The following is a 22,588-nucleotide window of genomic DNA, read 5'->3' as shown; positions in this document are numbered from 1 at the left end:
TCAGTGCATCCCGTGTGCTATATTTAGAAGAGGCAGTTCAACAGGAGGCTGCTCTTTGCTCTTTAATGCCTCACCTGTGACAGCCTTTTTGCTGGTTTGCCGGCTGTGATTGGAGGCCTCGCGGTGCAGCAGGTGAAACCTGAGAAGCTGGTATGTGCACACCTGTGAGCCCCGCCCATCTTTGTCCCTCCAGTTTCTGTTCACATTTTGTTGGAAATGGCAGCAGCGACAACTATTTCTGTTGAGCAAGAGCAGTTTTGTTGTTCGGTGTGTCTGGAGGTTTTGAGGGACCCGGTGACGATCCCCTGTGGACACAGCTACTGTCTGGACTGCATTGAAGACTACTGGAACAGGGCCAAGCAGAAAGGCCAGTTCAGCTGCCCTCAGTGCAGGCAGGTGTTCAATCCGAGACCTGTGCTGAGTAGGAACACAGTCCTCGGCGAAGTGGTGGAAAAGTTTCAGCAGTCTGGATTTCAAGCTGCTGATCAGCACTCGGCCAAAGCAGAGGATGTGAAATGCGGCGTTTGCACGGGGAGGAAGAGCAAAGCGGTGAAATCCTGCCTGCTCTGCTCGGAGTCTTACTGTGCGGCTCACCTGAAAGCGCACGACAAACGCTTTCAGGGGAAGGCCCACAGGTTGATCCCGGCTTCGGAGCAGCTGAGGGAGAAGCTGTGCCCGCAGCACGATAAATCCCTGCGGATGTACTGCCGCACCGACCAGCAGTACGTCTGTTCCCAGTGCGTCAAAGAGCGACACCGGGGCCACGACGCGGTGCTGCTGGTGGACGAGAGGGCAGCTCAGCAGGTGGGTGCCGGCGACTCTTCACATGCACGAACTATAAATGAACATATAGTGTTCATGTTTCTCGATGTGCAGTTACGTCAAATTATATATAAATTGAACTGTGACCGCCAGCAAGGTATAAAAAGAGAGGCATACATAAAACATACATAGATTTCAGCTGTACATAATTGTGTACAAGCTTATAAGAATACTGTTGCTGGGGTCAGGGGCGGACTGGGACAAAAAATCGGCCCTGAAGTTTTGGACCATACCGGTCCCTCACATTCGATGACGCACACCTTTTCGTTCTTTTCAGTCTCTTGGATGTGTATAACAACTGTGCAACTCTTAAAAACCACGTACCTTAAGCCATGCAATGGGTTTACAGGAATTAGTGAGAGTGGACACATGAAATACTTCCAAAAAGTGTTGTTTACACGTTTTTTTCCGGGTCGGTCCCAGATAAGTTCCGGTTCGGCCCCGGATAAATTCCCGGACTTACCCGGGTCCGACCCGTGACCAGACCTATATCCAACCCGGCACACACACACACACACACACACACACACACACACACACACACTCAGGATGCCTTCATTTGTTCGTATAGGAGGAGTCCTTTAGGGGATGACGTCACTTGCATCCCTTTTCCTTGGTAAGTTCACAGTTGATGTAATGCAAAAGACACAGATGATCCTCTCATTCTCAGGTTGTTGTTGTTGTTGTTGTACTGTTATTATTATTATTATTATTATTATTATTATTATTATTATTATTATTATTATTATTATTATTATTAGTGTGTGTGTCCCGGGTCGGATCCCTTCCTGGGTTGTTGTTAGTTAGTTAGTTAGTTAGTTAGTTAGTTATTAGTGTGTGTGTGTGTGTGTGTGTGTGTGTGTGTGTGTGTGTGTGTGTGTGTGTGTGTGTGTGAGTGTGTGTGAGAGTGAGAGAGAGAGAGAGAAAGAGAGAGAGAGAGAGAGAGAGAGAGAGAGAGAGAGGATCCGGGATCTGACCCGGGACACACACTGGTAATGATAATGATGATGATAACAGCTGGGTCGAGTCAGCTTGAATTAAAGGCATGATCTGGGATTGGGTTCTGACCACACACACACACACCAATGATAATAATAATGATATTAACAATATCAACAACCAGGCTGGGATCCTACCCGGGACACACACTGATGATGATAATAATAATGATGGTAACAGCTAGGTCAGTCAGAATCAGAATCAGAATCAGAAAAAGCTTCATTGCCAAGTACGATTTTACACATGTGAGGAATTTGCTTTGGTGAGGTTGGTTCATGACAAATCTGTTAAAAAGAAGCCATTAGAAAAGTAAAAACATAACAGAAAGTAAAAAAATATAACAATAAGTACAAATATAGCAATAGTAGAAAATATAAGAATATAAATACACAAGTCTGTTGGTTTTTTTTGTTGTTTTTACAGAAGCACAGTCTGTTTTTTCAAAAAAGGAAGTCCAAGCAGAGCGTTAATGTAACGCACAGAGTTATGGTAATGTCAATGTGACAAGTAGAGTCGGAGGCGGAGTGTGAAGAGTGTCGGGGGGGGGGGGGGGGGGGGTTCCGGGCCTTCTTAATAAGGCTGACAGCAGACGGGAAAAAACTCTTCTTGTGGCGTGAGGTTTTGGTCCTGATGGGCCGCAGCCTCCTGCTAGAGGGGAGTGTCTCCAAGAGTTTATGTCCGGGGTGGGAGGGATCAGCCACAATCTTTCCTGCACGCCTCAGGGTCCTGGAGGCGTACAGGTCCTGGAGAGACGGGAGATTGCAGCGGATCACCTACTCTGCAGACCGAATGACACGCTGCTGTCTGCCCTTGTTCTACCAGATGGTGATGGAGGAGCTGAGGATGGACTCAATAATGGCTGTGCAGAAGTGCACCATCATTGTCTTTGGCAGATTGAAATAAAGGAATAAATCAGTTTTTCAGCATCCGACCCGGGATCCGACCCGGTACCTACATGGTCTGACCCGGAACTTTCCCGGGTCGGTCCCGGAACTTACACGGGTCGGTCCCGGCAATGTCCCGGGAAATTTCCGGGTCGGTCCCGGGTAAGTTCCGGGTCGGTCCCGGATAAGTTCCGGGTCCGACCCAGGACCAGACCCGGATCCGACCCGGACATGCACACACTTGTAATAATAATAACAATCCGGCAGAGATCCGACCCGGGACACACACACTAATAATATTACTACTACTACTACTACTACTACTACTACTACTACTAATAATAATAATAATAATAATAATAATAACCCGGGAAGGGATCCGACCCGGAACACACACACACACACACACACACACACACACACACACACACACACACACACACACACACACACACACACACACACACACACACACACACACACATCCCCCAGTCATCCCCTAAAAGACTCCTCTTATAACAAACAAGTGAAGGCATCCTCTGTGTGTGTGTGTGTGTGTGTGTGTGTGTGTGTGTGTGTGTGTGTGTGTGTGTGTGTGTGTGTGTGTGTGTGTGTGTGAGAGAGAGAGAGAGAGAGAGAGAGAGAGAGAGAGAGAGACTAGTCAGAGTCGGAGTGTCTGAATCCTGTCATAAAGGAGGAAAGCAGTCCAGTTTACCGCAGCGTTTACTGCATGTCCCTGTTCAGTGTCGCCACCACCACCGCTGTCATCGCCCACGGGAGCTGATGACGCGGCAAACATATCAGAAATTTTGCGCATCTGGCAGCGTTGGCTTGAAGAGCCAGCTTCTTTTTGTCTTGCGGTTTCTCTGCACCTCCTTTTCGTTTCCTCTCCATTTTCGAAGATCCTAACAGGTTACGTTACTGACGCAAAAGAGGGGAAGTGTTTCATGATATGATTGGGCGAGATGAGCCCCGTCAAGCGTCACTGAAGAAAAAAACTTATGGGAAGCAGACCAGCGTGTGTCGAGGACCGGTCGGTGGTTATGAACAAACTGTTGCGCTGACTTTTTTGTTTGCTTGTTTTGCCGAATGCATTATGCCGACTAGACCAAAGCGAAAGGGGTTGGTGTTTAATGTCTTTCGGGCCGCTGATCGACTGTCTGGTATTATGGGCTGGTCAGACCAACATTTAAAATAAAATTTAAAAAAGTGGCCGGCTATCGGCCCAAATAGCACGTCGGCCCACCGTGAAAATGCCCGCTATGTCAGATGGTCAGTCCGTCCCAGACCCCCACTGAGAGACCCGAGCCGGTAACATCTGAAAGGCCCAATCCCGGAATTCCCACGGACCCCTAAAGGCTTCAGCAGACCACCACACAGACACGGGAAAGTTACCGGCAGGAGAAGACGACAGAGGAAGCAGATATGTCGGATATTATCTTATCATGGTTGAATTTTGCGCACGAGGCTACGCGCTGTTGCTTTGTTTGAATTTTGATTTTTAAGTCAGCCGCACAATATGAAAACTACTATTTCAGAAATTTCCCCACGGAGGAGCTCATGCCCCTCACGGCTGCGTATGGATTGGCTTTGGACTATTACGCAGCAGAGAAGTGGACGGAATCGATCCATTATTTGGAACTGAGTTTGCGCTTGCACCGGCTTCTTAGGGACAGTGTGAGATACTGCATGCTGCACTGTAGCATCATCATCATCATCACCCGTGGGCCATTTGGTACCGGGCCGCACAGAGACACGCACACTAATGATAATAATACTAATAACAACAACCCGGGCTGGATCCGACCGGGGATCTGACCCGGGACACACACTGATGATAATAATGATGATGATAACAGCTGGGTCGAGTCAGCTTGAATTAAAGGCATGATCTGGGATCGGGTTCTGAACCTACACACACACACACACACACACACCAATGATAATAATAATAATAATAATAATAATAATAATAATAATAATAATAATAATAATAATGATAATAATAATAATAATAACCCATATAACCGAGCAGGGATCCGACCTGGGACACACACTGATGATAATAATAATAATGATGATGGCAACAGCTGGGTCGAGTCAGCTTGAATTAAAGGCATGAATCAGTTTTTCAGCATCAGACCCGGGATCCGACCCGGAACTTACCCGGGTCGGTCCTGGCAATGTCCCGGGAAATTTCCGGGTCGGTCCCGGGTAAGTTCCGGGTCGGTCCCGGGAAAGTCCCGGGAAATTTCCGGGTCGGTCCCGGGTAAATTCCGGGACATTTCCGGGTCGGTCCCGGGTAAGTCCCGGGTCGGTCCCGGGAAATTTCCGGGTCGGTCCCGGATAAGTTCCGGGTTGGCCCCATGTAAATTCCCCGAGTCCGACCCGGGACCAGACCCGGATCCGACCCGGACACTCACACACTATTAACAATCCAGGTCGGGATCCGACAACCGACGACAACAACAACAACAACCTGAGAATGAGAGGATCATCTGTGTCTTTTACATCAACTGTGAACTTACCAAGGACGGGGAGCGAGAGAGCGAGAGAGAGAGAGAGAGAGAGAGAGAGACTAGTCAGCGTAGGAGTCAGTTCAGTGTCGTCATCACCACTGTCATCGCCCACCGGAGCTGATGAAGACCCTGACGCGGCAAACATATCAGAAATTTTGCGCATTTGGCAGCGTTGGCTTGAAGAGCCAGCTTCTTTTTTGTTTCTCTGCGCCTTCTTTTCGTTTTCTCTCCATTTTCGAAGATCCTAACAGGTTACGTTACTGACGCAAAAGAGGGGAAGTGTTTCATGATATGATTGGGCGAGATGAGCCCCGTCAAGCGTCATTGAAGAAAATAACTTATTTTCTGGAAGCAGACCAGCGTGTGTCGAGGACCGGTAGTTGGTTATGAACAAACTCTTGCGCTGACTTTTTTTTGTTTGTTTTGCCGGATGCATTATGCCGGCTAGACCAAAAGGGGTTGGTGTTTAACGATGTGATTGGGCCAGCGCAATGTCAATCGGGCCGCTGATCGACTGTCTGGTGTTTTGGGCTGGCCAGACCAATATTTAAAATAAAAAAAAGTGGCCGACTATAGGCCCAAATAGCACGTCGGCCCACCTGGAAAATGCCCGCTAAAACAGCATCAACACAGTGCTGCATGAATGCTGCTGGAGTTAAACAGTCAGACAGCTGTTGGGATGGAGGACCTGTGTCTCTGTCTTACACACTGGATGCAACAGTCTGTTACTGAAGGAGCTGCATTAGCCCCCCACTGTCTCATGCACGGGGTGGGATGGGTGGTCCATGATTGATGTTTGCTTGTTTAACACCCACCACCTCGTCCAGGACAGAGCCAGATCTCCTGACCAGTTTGTTTAGTCTTTTTCTGTCCCTCCTGTGTTTGGTTTCAGGCACTAAGGCAACATTTTGGCATTTTGGGAAACATATATCTTCTCTTTCTGTCCGTGAGTTACATGGCAAGGTTGATACCATTCTCACACCCGTCTGCAAAATACAAAGCTGCAGCCAGCAGCAGTTAGCTTAGCACTAAGACTGGAAAACAGGGAAACTGCAGGGAATAGTTGCCAGGTGACCAGCTGAGACTCCAGGAAGTTTACTATTCCCAGCCAAGATATAAGACACAAACTGCTGTAAACTTACAAAATGTCACTTTTACAATCAGATTTTTCTAAGTTAAATTACCAAGATATGTGTTAATTATTGAGCTTTGGAGGAGCTGTCTATATTTAGACAGAGCTATGCTAGCTGTTTTCCGGAACTTTCCCGGATCAGTCCGGAACTTACCTGGGTCGTCCCGGCAATGTCCCGGGAAATTTCCGGGTCGGTCCTGGGAAAGTCCCGGGAAATGTCCGGGTCGGTCCTGGGAAAGTCCTGGGAAATGTCCGGGTCGGTCCCAGGAAAATTCCCTGTCCCTGTTTTCAGTTTTTACGCTAAGCTAAGCTAAGCTAAGCTAACTGGCTGCTTTCTGTTGCCTTATATTTAGCATACAAACAGGATAAAAGTGTCAGTCTCATCATTTAGCTCTCCAAAAGAATGCAAACAAGTATATTTCCCAAGATGGTTCCCACTGTATTGATGAGTAGGATGTTGACATGAACTCAGCCTCCACGTTGTGGAGTTTGAGAAATGTAGACATCTATCCAGCAGGGATTGTTTAATGAATGATGCTATCAAGTTGTGGGAGACGTAGTGTTTTTAAAGCTTGATTGAGGGTTTTTAAAAGTACCTAATTGCCTCCATGAGCCGTGTGTCGTAGCCTCAGCTGATGTTGTGTTGATAAATGGGCCTAATTTGTATATCTGGTATCTATGATGGAGGACATGCCTTTATTGCCTGATGTAAAGGCAAAGTGTTTCAAATATTGAACACACGGAGTGTAAAATGTGCCCTGGTCTTGCAGCCCAATCTTGTGCTCTGATGTTCCTGAAAAGTTTAGTTTGATAGACCAAAGGCCTTCCAGAGCTATCCAACCCTTTGATTGCAAAATCAAAACTTTCCATCTTGAAAGTCAAGCGTGGAGGAAATGTTCGAGTGAGCGACCTCAGGGACCGCAGTGTGTGATACTCATCTCTTGTTATTCTCTTAGAAAAAACTCCAAGAAACCTGTTTGAAGTCTGGCCAGAAATTGAAGGACACAGAGAAGGAACTTAGATATATTGTCAGATACATCAAGGTGAGCATTTTTTCAAAGCTTCAGACATGTTGTTGACACGGTCAACAAACACAGATGTGGTGTTCATGATTCCTGAAGACTGAGAAGAGAAAACCTTATCCTCCACAGCACTCCACAGAGGCGGCGGTGGAGGAGAGCGAGAGGATTTTCTCCAAGCTGATCCGCTCCATCGAGAAACAAAGCTGTGAGCTGAAGGAGCTGTTCAGAGTCCAGGAGAGAGCGGCTCTCGATCGGGCCGAGGAGCTGCTGGAGAAGATACAGAGGGAGACGGTCGAATTCAGGAGGGCTGATGCTGAGCTGGAGAAGCTCTCTCACGCCGAGGACCACATCCACTTCCTTCAGGTAAGCAACAACAGAGGACTCAGTAATAAGGGAAGAGGCTAGTCCAGTCGCGCTTTTATCACCTGAGAAAATTTTAAAAAATAAGCTGGGGTTTAAATTTTTAGACACAGATGATTTTACATGCTTCTGTCTCCTCAAACCTTAATTATTGAAGCAGCCTCCTCACTTGGCTGCATGGTACGAACATGTTTCTAGATCTTTTTCGTCACCTTTCAGGCTCTTTGTGATATTTCTGGGCCCGTACTTACAAAACATCTAAGAATTACACTTAAAAGTCAACTTAGGAGTAAAGGAAAAGGAAAATTATTCAGTGAAGGTGAGCACTAAGACACTTTTATCAAGTGACTGAACTCCTGCTCACCCTTAACAAAAGCTGTCAACTGATCTACCCGGAGACTGCACCATTGTTTTGTTTTTTTAATTTAATTTTACTCTTCATTATTTAAACACTTCATGTTAACCTGTCTGAAGAGGTGGTTCAATCCACGTAACCTTTAAAATCATAAAAAAAACCTAAAGTTTCTGCTTACTTCAATATGTAAAAAAAAAAAAAAAAAAAAAATTAACTGAACCATATTTATTTTTTTTATGTTATAGTACAAGATCTTTTTAAAATGTTTTTTTTTTAATCAAAGTGCTCTAAAAAAATCTGCTGATATACAGTGTGTGCTAATATACAGAGGTCAAACCTGCAGCAGTGACTTCTGGCCCCCTTTATATCTTTACATTAAACTAAAAATCAAGATGAAAATATGAGGAAATAAAACACAATAGAACAACTTTTAAAGTATTAGATTCCAAAACAGGGAGTGGTGGCTCACTGTCAGTCACAGTCATACACTTGTTTGGATATATGGCATCTGCAGTGGCACCTGGCCCTCAGCTCTCAGCTCTCATAGTAGATCTGTTTTCATAACAAGTCTCTATGACGTACTGTATGAAAGGCTACCAGATAGACTTATATTTGGCAGCCCGGTGTTTCTCCCAAAAATCTGACTGGTTAAACCTCTGAGGTATTGATTATGTCAGACATTTCTTTCACAGTAATGAGGCAGTACTGTAATTGAGAACGATCACATTAAATGTAATAACTGTGGAGCGTTACATTATTATTCTGGTGCAGTGGATTTACTTTATTTACCCTGTTTAACATTTACATTTTCATTTATTTGTTCATTAATACCCTTGATGCTTCCTGACAGACCCTTTGACTCTGACGTGAATTTGATGTAGTTTCACGACCCACAAAGCCATTCCTTCCTGATTTGCTCAGGTTTGTATTCAAATACCTCTAATTTGGTTGTGTGTCACTGCAGAAGTGCAAGTCTCTTCACTTCCCTTCGAAGACGGTGGAGATGCCCAACGCTGACGCACTTCCATATTTGATGTATAAAAGCATGAGAGGAGCCCTGGCTGATCTCAAAGACAGTCTGGATGAAACACTTGAGAGAGAATTCAACAGGATCTCTGATAAGGGTATGTCTGTGCAGGATTACCATAAAGATGATTGTTTTCTTTTTAAACTGTGAACAGTAAATACTGACTTTGCTCCTCTGCATTTCCAGCAATTTCCCTGAAGGAAACCAGCAATAAAGTTACCTCTGAAAAGACTAAAGGTATGTGAGCTTATTTGGTGGTCACTTTGGCAGCTTACTAAACCCTGCCTCCTGATTACCAACTGTCCAATCATAGCAAAGCAACCGTAACTGTGGACCAACAGGTCTGTCTGTCAAGCTTTCTGTCCACTATGGCGAGCTGAAAGCCCTGGTAGCTCATTACCCACAGTAATAACTGAGCAGGTAACACTAAAAAAGTCACTAATAGCACATCCACTGTTTTGTATTTACTCACTGTTTAGAAACTGGCCTCATATGTTAAGTTAGTGCTCTGTCCTTCACTGAAATACAAGAACAATGCTGTTTATTTACGCACAGTTAGCAGCGGTGGAAGACGTATTCGGATGTTTAGTGAAAGCAGTAATACTACACTGTCAAAATACTCCACTCCAGATGAAACTATGTATAATTAGCTACATTTTAAGCATGAAAAGTAAAAGCAGGCTCCTCATTTTACAGTACAGTGGACCCTGTCAGTGTTTTACTGTTAGCTTATGTATAAATTTAGATTAATATTACTGCTGTTTAATGTGTATGTTGCATTTTCTGCTGGAGATCATTGGGGTTGAGCTAATTTTAACTTCTCTAAATACTGTTGGAAGTTAGCAAAGCTTCATATCCTATGTGATCAACTTCGCATGAACTCAGAAAAACAGGCCTGTTTGCATTTTCCAGCTCTTCTTAAGAAGCATCAAAATCACCAAGTTTGAATATATTTAATCTGAAAAGTAAATATTAAGTGAAACTGTCAAACAAATGCAGGTAATGTAATGAAGGTGAGCATTATGCCCGGGATACGAAAGTTTAGCCTCCGTCTTTTAGCATGGTATCACGTGTACGTAGCCATCAAGTGTGTATTTAAGATCCCGTTTACAGGATCCTTAAAACCAGTCAGCTTGGAACCACTAAAAAGTCAGCTGGACCCATTTAAAGAGGTAACAAACGTAATCTAGTCAGTAAGTTCAGCTACATTCGATTAAAGGCCTGCTTTAAGCAAAAGATTATGCACAATGTTTCCTCTGTTCTGTCGTCCCACCTTAAATTTGGTCTTTATGTGACATCCTCAAGCTTACTGAACATAGAAACACATGACCCAGCTGGATGATGTTACCTGCCGTATTATGGCCACAAGTTTCAGCTGTTTCAACTTCAACTCTTTTTCATTATTTTACATTCTCCACTGGCTGAAACGCACTTTGTGTGATGTAGTCAATGTCTGCCGCGACCTATTTATGTAGATAGGTTAGACTAAAAAAAAAATTTGTACGTTGTTTGTATTGATGATTTAACCAGGAGTTTTGTGCACATCCAAACAGTGAAAAAGCTCCAACTGTGCGTCACGAAACACTGACTATGGACAAAAATGAATAGGACTTATACTTCCAGAACCAGTGGCGTCTGAAATGGCTTCTCCCACTTTGTCTTTGTTCTGATTCATAACTGTCACCCCTCCATGTATCTAACAGCAAAAGACAGTGACACATCATACAACTCAGAGCCGAAGACGAGAGCTGATTTTCTACAATGTGAGTACAGCGACTTAAAAAAAAAAAATCATTATGAAACCAGTGACTTCTGCTCTGGTGTCTAATGTGCATCTTACGTGTCCAGATTCCAGTGATCTAACCCTGGACCCCAACACGGCCAACCCTTATCTGAGCTTCTCTGACAGTGGGCGAGGGGTGACCACGCGCCTGGAGCCGCAGCCCTACCCGGACCACCCGTCTCGCTTCACCAGCTGGGCTCAGGTGCTGTGCAGAGCGGGGATGGCAGGACGCTGCTACTGGGAGGTAGAGTGGGCCGGCACTGGAGGGGTCTCCGTTGGTGTCTGCTACAAAAACATGAGCAGGAATGGAGGAGGGAGCGACTGCAAGCTTGGACACAACTCTAAGTCCTGGAGCCTGGACTGCTCTTACTCTGTCTGCTCGTTTCAGCACAATAAGGAGAGCGTGGCCATCGCTGCGTCCTGCAGCAGCAGGATCGGAGTATATCTGGACTTCAGGGCTGGGACTCTGTCCTTCTATAACGTTACTGATTCAATGGTTTTACTTCATAGAGTCAAGACTACATTCAGCCAGCCCATCTATGCAGGATTTTGGGTGGGGTTGGGCTCTTCTTTGAAGCTGTGCTCTCTTTAAGCTGACTGCACTCGCATCAAGAATCACACCTCTTAAGTTAGCGTTTAAGCACGGGGGTTAAAAACGAAAAGGAGGCAGATTTGTGCTCAAAACTTAGCATTTTAATAACCGTGGAAGCAGCCGGGAGCAGCAGCAACACTTTGGGTGAGCAGGTAGCGAGCTGGTGGAGCTTAGATCTTATTGAAGGCAGCAACATCTACACTCTGGACCTGCAAAGGAAGAAAAAACGGTGTTATGTTGGGATTTATTATGCATCAAAGACATTATTTTAAAACACTGCATGTCAGATACAGATTTAAAGACTATGACAATGTTTATAATTAAGAGAATGTAAGTTTTGAGAAATAAGCTTATTCATTTTCTAGCAGAGATTTTGATAAAGTCGACCCCACTCTCATCTGTTCAGCAGACAGTTAGCTTAGCACAAAGACTGGAAACGGTTTGTCCAAAGTTACAAAATCCAGCTACCAGCACTGAAGCCCACTATTTAGCACATTATCTTATCTAAAAATCTGCCATCTTACAAAGAAATATTCAGACATATGAACTTGGTGCTGGGCGAAATTTAATGACTTGTTTCCAGTTTCTTGTGTTAAACTAAGTTGATGGCCAGTCATTTTAATTTAATGGACAGCCATCAGAGTTGCTTTTTTATCAATCTCTATACCTGAAAGTGAACGAGCATATTTATCTTTTGGTTCATGAATTACCCTTTTTTTCCTGGAAGTACATTTCTGTTCTCTTTGTTATTAAAGTTTGGTTCTCACAAAGCTCACCTCTAATAGTTTCTAACAATGCAGATCATTTTGTTTAAGATGGCAAAGGTTTACAGTGGAAGGGAAAAGAATTGAATCGGTGGTGCTTCACTGCATTGGAAAATGACTTTTCTTTCCCTGTTAATTTGGAGAAAGCCAATAAACACAACACTTTCATAGGGATGATTCATGATCTATTAAGTGAGGTCTGTAGATAAGATCAGTGTGTTTATGTGCAATTAAGTAAAGTGGTTATGTCGTGTAAACCTGATTTCCCCTGGAGGATGCTTATTTCTTGGCCATATATCTGTTTAATAGGATTTCAGCTTTTTACAGGTATGCATGTACCAGACAAAGACTTCACACAGGGACAATGAGTAACACTGCGACAGCAGAGCCGCTGCGTGAAAGAGATTACGTAGCATGAACTCTTAATTCCACCGAAAGACTAAAACTGAAATGAACACAAAGTAGCCACGAGAAGTCAAAATGTCAGTTTTCACAATTGAACTAGTCAGGAAGCATCTTTTTCTGTCACTAATGCAATTAAAATGATGAAGACATGCTTCCAAAATAAGGTCAGAGAAGAAATTGATCACTGGCATTATTTACAATAACAAGGCTACAGTACAGCTACAAGCGCTCTCAGATTACCTGTAAAATACAGGTAACACACTGACTGACACAGATTCTGGAAGGAGACTTTGTTGCTGAATTTTGTACTGCAATTTTCCAATTCTGTGAGCACCACAAATGAAATCTCAGCTCTGTACTGTACTACCGAGGTGGAGGCAGAAGAGTAAAACACACGTCTTAAATCCTTGATAAAATTATCAATCTACACGGCAAGATACCACTTCCTGACCCTTAAAGTACGTCAATTGGATTGGTACTTACAAAGTCCTCAAACTTGGTGATCTCCTCCTCCAGGATGTCTGTGCCAACTTTGTCGTCTTCAACCACGCAGCTGATCTGCAGCTTCTTGATGCCGTAGCCAACTGGCACCAGTTTGGACGCTCCCCACAGGAGCCCGTCCATCTGCACCGAGCGCACACACTCCTCCAGCTTCCCCATATCAGTCTCATCGTCCCACTAAAGGGGACGCAGAGGACAGACAGACATGGCACAGCATGCGTCATACTACACGCACGTTTAACTATCTTGTTGGAGATCCAGGCTTTGATGCATTAGGTGTCACTTTGGCTGAATGATTAAAAATATTAAAGTAGATTGATTAATTAGACAGTAATTTAACATTCAAAAAAATTCATGGCTTGGGAATTTCCTGATGTTAAGTCTTTCTGAAGTGAGAACATAACTGTAACAGAACCGGCATATGAGCTACGTGATACATACGGGCTTGACATCCAACAGGATAGACGACTTTGCAATGAGGGCAGGTTTCTTGGATTTCTTTGCTGCATAGGCATCCACACGCTCCTGCTTGAGGCGGGCTGCCTCCTCATCTTCCTCATCACTGCCAAACAGATCAATGTCATCGTCGTCGTCGTCATCTCCATTTTCCACCTGTTTGACTGGCGCAGCCTGATGAAGACAATGGAAAGGGATAAATAGCTGTGGGGATGAGCTGTTTACAAAACCTTTTCCAATGAGGCTTTAACTTTACGTCTTTTTTTTTTGTTTTTATCTCTTTACACAATTAAAACAATGTGGTATGAGACATATGATAATAGAGCATCAATAGATATGTGCAGAGGAGGAAGGAAGCATATAAAAAAGTCTTCCCCAATACAAAACAATTCAATCTAGTATAATCATAAACATCAGTCACGACAAAGCAAACAGAAATAACAAAAGCAGATAAAAGTTGATAACATATTCAAAGCTCGTCTCGAGAGACACAGCCGTCTTGCCTCTTTCAGACATCTCTTTAATACAGTATGTTACTATTATTATTATTATTATAAGTATATTATTCTAAACTAAATTCTTAGTTAGCTACCTTAGCACATGGGACGACCGCTGCTGCTGCTGCAGGGGTCTTTTCCAGCACACCCACTCTGGACTCGAGCTTCTGCAGGGCTGCTCTCATTTCCCCGATCACTAACAGGCAAACACAGTAACAAAGTTAAGCATGAACACTGTGCAACAAGTAAGCAGAAGCTCAAAGACATGAAAAAACTCCATGCACGCACGCACGCACGCACGCACGCACGCACGCACGCACGCACGCACGCACGCACGCACGCACGCACGCACACACACCTTTGTGCAGAGCCTGGTTCTCCAGTTCCAGACTCTTCATTCGTGAAACCAGCTCCTGGTCTCCTCCTGCATGTGATGACGACTGTGGAAAGATAAACAAATTAATTAGCAAATGTCATTTTGCAGGTCAGGTCAAATGGGAACAAAATAAATGCACCATCATCCAGGTTGAGATCCAATTCAAGCCTGAAGGGAAGAGGCAAGCGAGGAAAAAGAGAACATGCAAGGCTAAAATCTATTACACAACAATGACTGGGACACATGTCACACACACAGTGCTGATGTTAAAATGACCTCCCACAATCCCAAATAAAGACGCTTTAAAGTTTACAATATCAGCATGCAGGCAAACTGTGCAAAGATTTTTTTTTTTTTAAAACAAACCTGCAAACAGATATTGCTTCAGGAGAACTTTTTTTACCCAACAATTTTTTTTAATAGCAGTAAAGGCAATAGTCTGACATGTTAGGGGAAAAAAAAGTAGACATAGTGGAGTAAAAGGTCTCTGCCTTTGGTATGCAGTGAAGCAGAAGTAAAAAGTAGCAGAAAATATAAGTACAAGTACCTCAAATGTGTACTTAAGTACGATACAGTAGCACATTTAATTATTTATTTTCCACCATTAGCACCTGAGCCAGTTTGGCTAACAGTATCAAGCTTTAAACAGTCCAGAGCGTCATTTACATGGTGTTGTTCTGAGAGGCGGTGGCCATTGTGCTGTTACTGGCACCTGATTTGCTTACAGGCTACAGATAATCAAACTCACTGCAAACTCTCACATGCCATGAACGATCATTCTCACTTTAGCCTGAGCAAAAAAAGCAGCGCACTGTAGCCTCAAACATGTCAGGAGATGAGAGGATCAATACCACTCTTGTATTTGTCTTTAAAATGTAAGTTTAGCTGAAAACAGGGGTAAATAAAGGAAACTAACTCTTCTATTCTTTTGTTTTTAATATCTTTAGACAGAAACAGACTAGCTGTTTCCCTGTTTCCTGTCTTCGTGCCAAGCTAGGACAGATTTGAGCGCAGCATCGACCTTCTGATGCAACTCCCAGACACGATGAAAATAAGTGGATCTCCCAAAATGTCTAACTGTGCCTTTAAGTTTAATCATGACTGATCCCAGGAGTTACATGACAGGTAACTGTAAATGAGAATAATGAGAATGGAGCTTTCAAGATGGAAGATACAGAAATGGGTTATTAAAATATGAAGATTAGCATTTTAATAGTGTTTGATCTCGTGAAATCATCAAGATTGTATTTTCCCCCCAAGTTATACACCCTCAATCAGTTAGTGGTGGCATGTGAGCTCTCAAAAAAGATGCAGGATGGTGAGGTGGTGGAAAAGGATGAGACATCTCAGTGCTGTGATAATGGTAGCACACTTCACTCCAGGCAACGGCTGACACAGCCAGCACACCCGGCTGTCTGCCTCAGCCATGCACGCGACAGGACTTACGTTTCTGTGCTGCCGTTTCTGCTGCCGCCCTTTGGCCTGCTGCAGGGTCGTTTTCACCTGCACCCATTGATGTACAAGGTGAAGGTGATGAAGACAAAAAGAAAAGGACTGGTTGTAGGTAGAAAAGTGGATGCTACACATGCTGCAACGTCAGAGTCGTCAGTTACAGGACAGAAACTGATATTGTTAGAGAAACGGGATGAAACTTAAGTTTAAAACCTTTTATATCAACTGACTAGTTGTGCAAAATGGGAAATATCAACCAATCCTGCAGCTCCAAAGAGCTTTTTAAACTGTTTTACCACATGTTTATGACATGGGCTGTAAAACCACCTGTCATGTCCTCAAACAAGCCGTCTCCAGCAAACAACACAGCAGCTCTTACTGGTGTAGTGAAGTTAAGGCTGACTTTAGGTTCACATTTTTTTTCCTAAGTCCATAAGAGAATATTTCCAAACCGATGTATAAGCTGAGACATACTGAGTTCTTAATCACACTAATTGTTTTTCCTGTCCATACTGGCAGCAAAGTGATCACTTCTTCAAGCAATTTCAGTGTAGGAGATGTGCTACAGGCATCCACAGAGCTCTTTTCATGCAATTACTTTTAAAGGTTAAACATCAGTTGCTCAAATTGAGAGGGTGTTGTTCAGGTTAGTCTTCTAAGTATTGGACTCCATCCTTGCATTTGCTTGCTGAGCCTCGCAGAGGGGTAGTAACTCAAAGAAGGACTTTTGCACTGAAAAGACAGTGAAAGTGATTTGTCACATTCAGGCTGCTGAGGCAATAATTCAGCTGTTGTGTGTAACTGCACACAGAGGAAAGACTGTCGCTTTTACCATCAGTTATCTGCGGTGAAATAGCTTTAAGAAGGGATCTCTGCAGCCGGTGTGGACAGGTGGAACAATTACAGCTACCCATGATGCTTTCAGTGTACATTAGAGGCCTACCAGTATTATTTTTAGATCTAAGTGTGAACCTTTAAACCGAACAACATTTGGATACTTGTTCATGCAAAACTGACCACACACAGTGCTAACGACGTAAAAAACAAACATATAAGCAGCTGAGTGACAGATTGCAGTGAAGATGATGGAAGAAGCAAGCAGAAGTGAAAGGGAGAATAAGCATCTTTGAACAGAAAATGTAGTATGTACATAGCACTCTTCTTCTCAACGCAGGATGAAGGCGCTCTGCGACAGAAATAAAACAAAAATGTCCTCAAAAACTTTCTGTCTATACTTTGATCATCATGCATCATTTAAGCAGCTTTTCCCCTGTTTTAGGGCTGGTACGGGACATTAGTGAGCACAGTCCTGCCACTCCAGGGGGTGTGCCTGCAGCTCTTTTGTAGTACAGTACTCACTCCGTTTAGGGAATGCTGGATATCCTGTCGGGACTTAGCAATGTCGTGCAGGATGGCATTAACGTCTCTCTCCTGCAGGTATACGTGGGTAAAGCAGTGATGGAGCAGGAGGAGTGACAAAGACAGAAAGCAGCATGCGAAACAGAGAAAAGCAGGACAGCCCAGACACCCAGCATTTAGGATGATGATTCAGAGGATGAGCAGTCAATCAAAAGCAAATAAATGTCAGCTGCAGGGTTATTTAGTTGTGTTTCAAGGTTGCACACATTTTGGCAGCATACATGAGGTACACAGAACGAGGATGATGACCTGACATACAACTCTCACAGTGCATGCCATGTTCCCACTTCACTACCTGCTCTACTGAAATGTTATCTGTTTTCACTGACACTCTCAACCTAAGAAACAAAAACCCGATGGCGTCATCTATGGATTATTCTGAGTAACCAGACCTTAGTTTCTGTCAAGTTCGTGGAGCAGAAGAGGCCCATATCTCAAAAACCTCAGCAAATAAAACAACCTGCCTTGCCTGAAATCCCAAAGGGTAAGTGAGGACATGTGGCTTTTTGTGATTTGGGTGAAATGACTCTTTAAGACCTGGAAGTGATCACACTATAATCTCTCCATTGTTTCCCAGGCCAGCGTAGAAACTCTGTGAGCCGCTGCCGCCCTGGACAGCCTGAGAAGCAGAGACAGCTGCCAAACCACCTGACCCCTCTCTCACTAGGCCTAGCCACTTCTAAATCGAGTGGCTTAACTCCCATGCACACAGCTGCTCCGGGCTGCCGAGGGCTGTGACTGACGATGATGTAACTATTGCTTAATCTAACAGGCTGGTGACTGACAGGGCAGCATGAGCTGAGGGGGTGTCAGGCAGGAGACGAAAGGAACTTCAAAAGATGACGGCAGGAGACAAGAGGTTTGGAAATAGAGGTCGTCTAAAGAATTTCTTAGAATAATCAAGCAGATATTAAACAAGGTCTGAGGCCCAAGCTTTGCTCTTGGGCTGCATGAACAGTTAAGTTTCCAAAAGAAGTAGGATTTTTATGTGCTTCTTCTACCTGCTGCTGGGCAGAGGGTCCATTGGCTCCCTCGTAGAAGCGCTTCTCTGCCTCATCGTAGCAGCGTTTGTCGAACCAGATTTTCTCTGAGGCGAGGCACTGCAGTCCACTCATGTTGTTGCTGAGAAGAGAAGTCAGAAATTCAGCAGAAAGAAGACGATTCTCTGCAGCTAACAGCTCATCTACTATTTAGTTGTTACAGCCAGGGGACAAAAATGAGTGACAGAACAGGGCTAAATTAAATGCATGACCAGGTCAATGTATGTTACAAGTTCAACATCATGCAGCGCCACAGATGGAGTTGTGGGTGGAATAGGGAGAGACGAAACAAAGCGTGACAGACAGTTTTTACCATGTATGCAGTAAATAAATGGCAGAATAACAGACATCTGTGAAATAAAAAGTAACATTAATGGGTGGAAAAGGCGGTGAACTACTGCACATATGCTTCACCTCTCCTCTCATTTTGCTGACAGGTTGCTGCAGCAGACAGGCATCTACACATTCCTCTGCCAGTGAAACACAGTTGCCTGGTCGGCAAAGTCTGGATTATTGAACAAAAGGTAGGTCACTGTGCCACCCACCACCCCACCCCCACCCTTAGTGACAGCAGAGGTCCATTTTGTTGCGTGAACGTCAAACACAAACCCACTGTACTAAACATGACAGTACATGGCTGCAGTACTTATGCGATACTGACACAATACTAGATTTAGTGGGCATTAAAAACACGCACAGGGCTGTATGGACAGGGGGCAAGTTGTTTCAAGAACCGCTACAAGTTAAACGCCTATCAGAAGTCGGAACACTGCAAGACAGGATTTTACAACTCAAAGTTATGACAGTGAAAATAAATCTTTCGCCAAGCTAGCAGCACCTGATCAACCAGCCACCACAGCACCTTGCCATGATGTTGCACTGCACCGCGGCAAAAGCTGAGCAAGCTTCAACTCTGTGCTGGCACCACTGTGGCGTTAAGGGATTGACCTCATTAAATGAATGAGGGTGGTACTTTTAAGTCAGTCTGAATGTGGTGTAAACAAAAAAACTCCCAAAAGGCTCATCTATAAACCTGCACATCAACACATTATACACAATACACGAGTTAGTGTAACTGGAAAAAGGCCAAACAGAAATGCAGACAGACAACAAATAAAAAAAGAAAAAAAATCATAGTAATTAAATAAACCGAAAACACACATCATGTCTCTCCCATTCCCTGTGTGCGAAGTGCCATACTTGTCCCATCTGGGCCTGCTTTCCGTCTCAGAGAGGCCTCTCTTCCTCTGGGTTGGCCCTCTGCTGCCTTTGCCCCCCTGCTCGGTCTCAGAGGAGGTGCGATTGCGGCCTCTACTGTACTGACGGTGGGGGGTACCAGAGGCCTTTACAGTGGTGACAGGGTGCCCCTGATCCTGCTGTTGACTATGGGTGCGTCTGGACTGGAAGCTCAAGTAGCCTTTGGTGTTTGGACTCCTCGGAGAGGATGACAGTGGTCCGCTGCCATTAGAGATGAGTCGCCGTTGGTGGTTGCTCTCAGCCTGCTCAAAGGCGCTGCGCTGGGACCAGATTCCCTCTGCTTGCATGCTCTTAAGGATGGGGCTTTGACCATAGGAGCCACTTGCTTCCATGGAGGTGCTCAAGCACTCCTCTTCAGCCCCAGAGCTCTGGCTCTCCGACTGGGGCAAACGAGTGCGTTGGCGCAGCCTCCCAAGCTGGACTTTGTCTCCGCTGATGGTGCCTCTGTCCTTGGTGGGGACATTACCCTGGCTGAAGGCCCACACCGATGCAGCATGCTGAGGGGCTCCTCCTTGCTGATGGTTTAGCAATGACTGATCCATTTTTCTTTTTTTCCTCTACACACTTTTGTGTCAGGTTTATGAGGAGAGAAAAGAAGCAACAGGTGGAAGCTGGAGCCATTAGTTCAGTGTGAAGTTAGTATCACAGAACTTTGCCGGTTAGACGCAAAGAAAGCTCATAAAACAGCTAATGTGTGATGCCAATGTGGTCTTGAGGCAAGAAATGGTGGACTGATCGAAAAGCTTACATTTTCCACTACAGTAAGCGTTCAGAATGAGCTTGAGAATAGACGAATAGATGATCAATCTCACATTGGCCTTTCAAAAAGCAAAGCCAAAACAAACAATGCAAAATGTGATGTGTCTAACACAAATGACAAGTGAAAATGGACAACATTTAGGTTAGGATGCATTTACAGTGTTTCCTCCATATTCATTTCAAATCCGAAAATCAATGACGTGCAAATATTTATTACTGAGAAGCGCTGCAGTTTTAACTTGAAACAAACAGGGTGAATTACACCCAGATAATGGCAGGTGTGGTGCAACACTAGAACAAGGTTATCCTTTCAAACACAGCAGCAGCTGTGTCCAATTAATGAGGAAGCACTGTTTTTATGCATTAAATATGTCAAGATGTTTCTTCTGAAACATCCAGAAAAAAAAAACAAAAAAAAAACCACCATAAGCAACACTGTCTGGCTCACCTTTGTTTTGGCATGCTGCAGGAAAATGTACGCTACCTATTGTGGAATGGAATACTTAAATAATACAAAACAAATCACAGAAATCTGCAAAAAAGTTCCATTAAAGACAATCCAACTGTGTCTGACAGCAGCACCGCCTTTAAACAAGCCGGCAAACATCACCACTAAAAGACATCATTCACATTTCCATGCATAAAATACAGCTAACAGCTAACCAAATAATAAAATAATCCAATAAAAACACAACAAAAAACAATTAACTTGCAAGCACTGTTAGTGCAGATATGTACTCTCAGTTGCCAGATTATGATGTAGGCCAAGATAAACCTAATGCAGCCTGGTATAAATTTCTACCTTCCTGTGAACTGTTTAAAGAGGTGTTAATCCAACTTTATGCTAATTGCTGAATCGGTCGATGACTGAAAATTAATTGTCTGGGTCAATGCCAAACATATGCTTGCTCCAGCTTCTTACATTTGAGTATTTTCTGGTTTTCTTCACACAGTTTTAAAAGTAAGATTCATTATTTGAGAAAATAAGGTAGTTGCAACCCTACTTCCTATACATTAATGAGGGAGGATGAAATATTGGAAATGCCTCTCAATAACATGCAATACAGTCCAACATCCCCACAAACTTGACCTCTCAAATTACCATAAAATTGAGGCAACACCTTCCTAAAACATGTTCAACCACAAACTCAACGCTCAACCCTTCATGTTGGCAGGATTTACTGCAGGTCTGCTGTGTAAGTCTGCACTAGTTCTGGCCAGGTGTAAATGACCTAATGATAAGCTGGCAACTGAGGGTAAAATATGTCCACTACACCATAAGATAGCAATACAACCGTGCATGTGTTAGGGCATCGGCTGAAAAGCAGCTTTAACACCAACTCACCTTTGGTAACTGCAATGGGAAGCTAATGCCCAACATAGAAATAAGAGACAATAAACTCTCATAAACTACAAACCTTTATGGATAACACAACCACTGGACTACAATTTATTCTGTATGAGGAATGCTAACATCCCAGCATCATCAAGTTAACTCAATACTAGAACTCGACGACATAAATATCGGTACAAGTCGCCTTAGACTGTGAAATAAGTGGGAAATCGTGTATAATATTCTTCACAAAAGAGGCAAATGGCACAGTTGGAGTGATAGTAATGACAGCGGGTTTCGTGTTGTATTTCCTCCTCACACAGACATTAGCTGAAGTTAAGTTAGTTGCGCGAGTTTTTTGACAGCTTCAGCAACTAGTAGGTCCGTTGACCACGTGGCGCTAGAAAACTGAATATTCAAAAGTTTATTATTTTTACGAACAGCACACTTTTTGCCATGTTCAGGTCATAAAAATACAACTTTCCTGCACTTACTCTTGGCTTAATTCGACGTTTTATGGCTCGGTAACCGTCAATTCGCGTGCTGCCTCGGCTGTAATCCGACGGGAGAAGAGGACTTGCAGTGCCGGGACGCTTGTATTCTTCAGTTACACAGGGGGGCCGACGATGACTTTATCAACGATTTCCGCGTTTATTTAACATTTGCGGAAAATATAATAACAGAAAAACACACAGAAAATCATTTGTTTTCTATAAATCCCGAAGACACAAGGGAGTCCGTGTTGTCGCCTCTATTCACATTGTATCTTACGGTTGGTATGATCCATTTTGGCTGAAGACTTCATTTCCCATGATTCCAGAAGACCAGCAGCCA

At 43.9% G+C, this 22,588-nt stretch overlaps 2 protein-coding genes across 8 annotated transcripts; one reads left to right on the top strand and one right to left on the bottom strand.

The window, feature by feature from the left end:
* Positions 1-183: 183 nt before the first annotated feature.
* LOC139339275 (tripartite motif-containing protein 16-like) lies at positions 184-11,610 on the top strand. Its single transcript, XM_070974808.1, has 7 exons — positions 184-804; positions 7,313-7,399; positions 7,508-7,741; positions 9,058-9,217; positions 9,307-9,357; positions 10,824-10,883; positions 10,969-11,610. Exons 1-7 carry the CDS (start codon positions 217-219, stop codon positions 11,493-11,495), a joined length of 1,707 nt encoding a protein of 568 aa, XP_070830909.1. The 5' UTR covers positions 184-216; the 3' UTR covers positions 11,496-11,610.
* Positions 11,575-22,331, bottom strand: LOC139339277 (elongation factor 1-delta-like). 7 transcript variants are annotated; one of them, XM_070974811.1, is made up of 10 exons: positions 22,249-22,312; positions 21,767-21,788; positions 20,870-20,905; positions 18,367-18,487; positions 15,941-15,997; positions 14,477-14,558; positions 14,214-14,314; positions 13,607-13,795; positions 13,148-13,342; positions 11,575-11,704 (listed from the first exon to the last, which is right to left on the bottom strand). In XM_070974811.1, the coding sequence occupies exons 3-10, from the start codon at positions 20,881-20,883 to the stop codon at positions 11,666-11,668; spliced, it is 798 nt and encodes a 265-aa protein (XP_070830912.1). In that variant the 5' UTR covers positions 20,884-20,905; positions 21,767-21,788; positions 22,249-22,312; the 3' UTR covers positions 11,575-11,665. The 7 variants fall into 7 exon arrangements, with proteins under 7 accessions (XP_070830912.1, XP_070830916.1, XP_070830911.1 ...); XM_070974815.1 differs by lacking the exon at positions 20,870-20,905 and having other exon boundaries at positions 22,249-22,328; XM_070974810.1 differs by lacking the exon at positions 21,767-21,788 and having other exon boundaries at positions 22,249-22,328.
* Between the last annotated feature and the right edge of the window lie 257 nt (positions 22,332-22,588).

The sequence above is a fragment of the Chaetodon trifascialis genome, chromosome 11, assembly GCF_039877785.1.
Source record: "Chaetodon trifascialis isolate fChaTrf1 chromosome 11, fChaTrf1.hap1, whole genome shotgun sequence".
Taxonomy (NCBI): domain Eukaryota; kingdom Metazoa; phylum Chordata; class Actinopteri; order Chaetodontiformes; family Chaetodontidae; genus Chaetodon; species Chaetodon trifascialis.
This window is presented reverse-complemented; position numbering and strand designations above follow the sequence as displayed.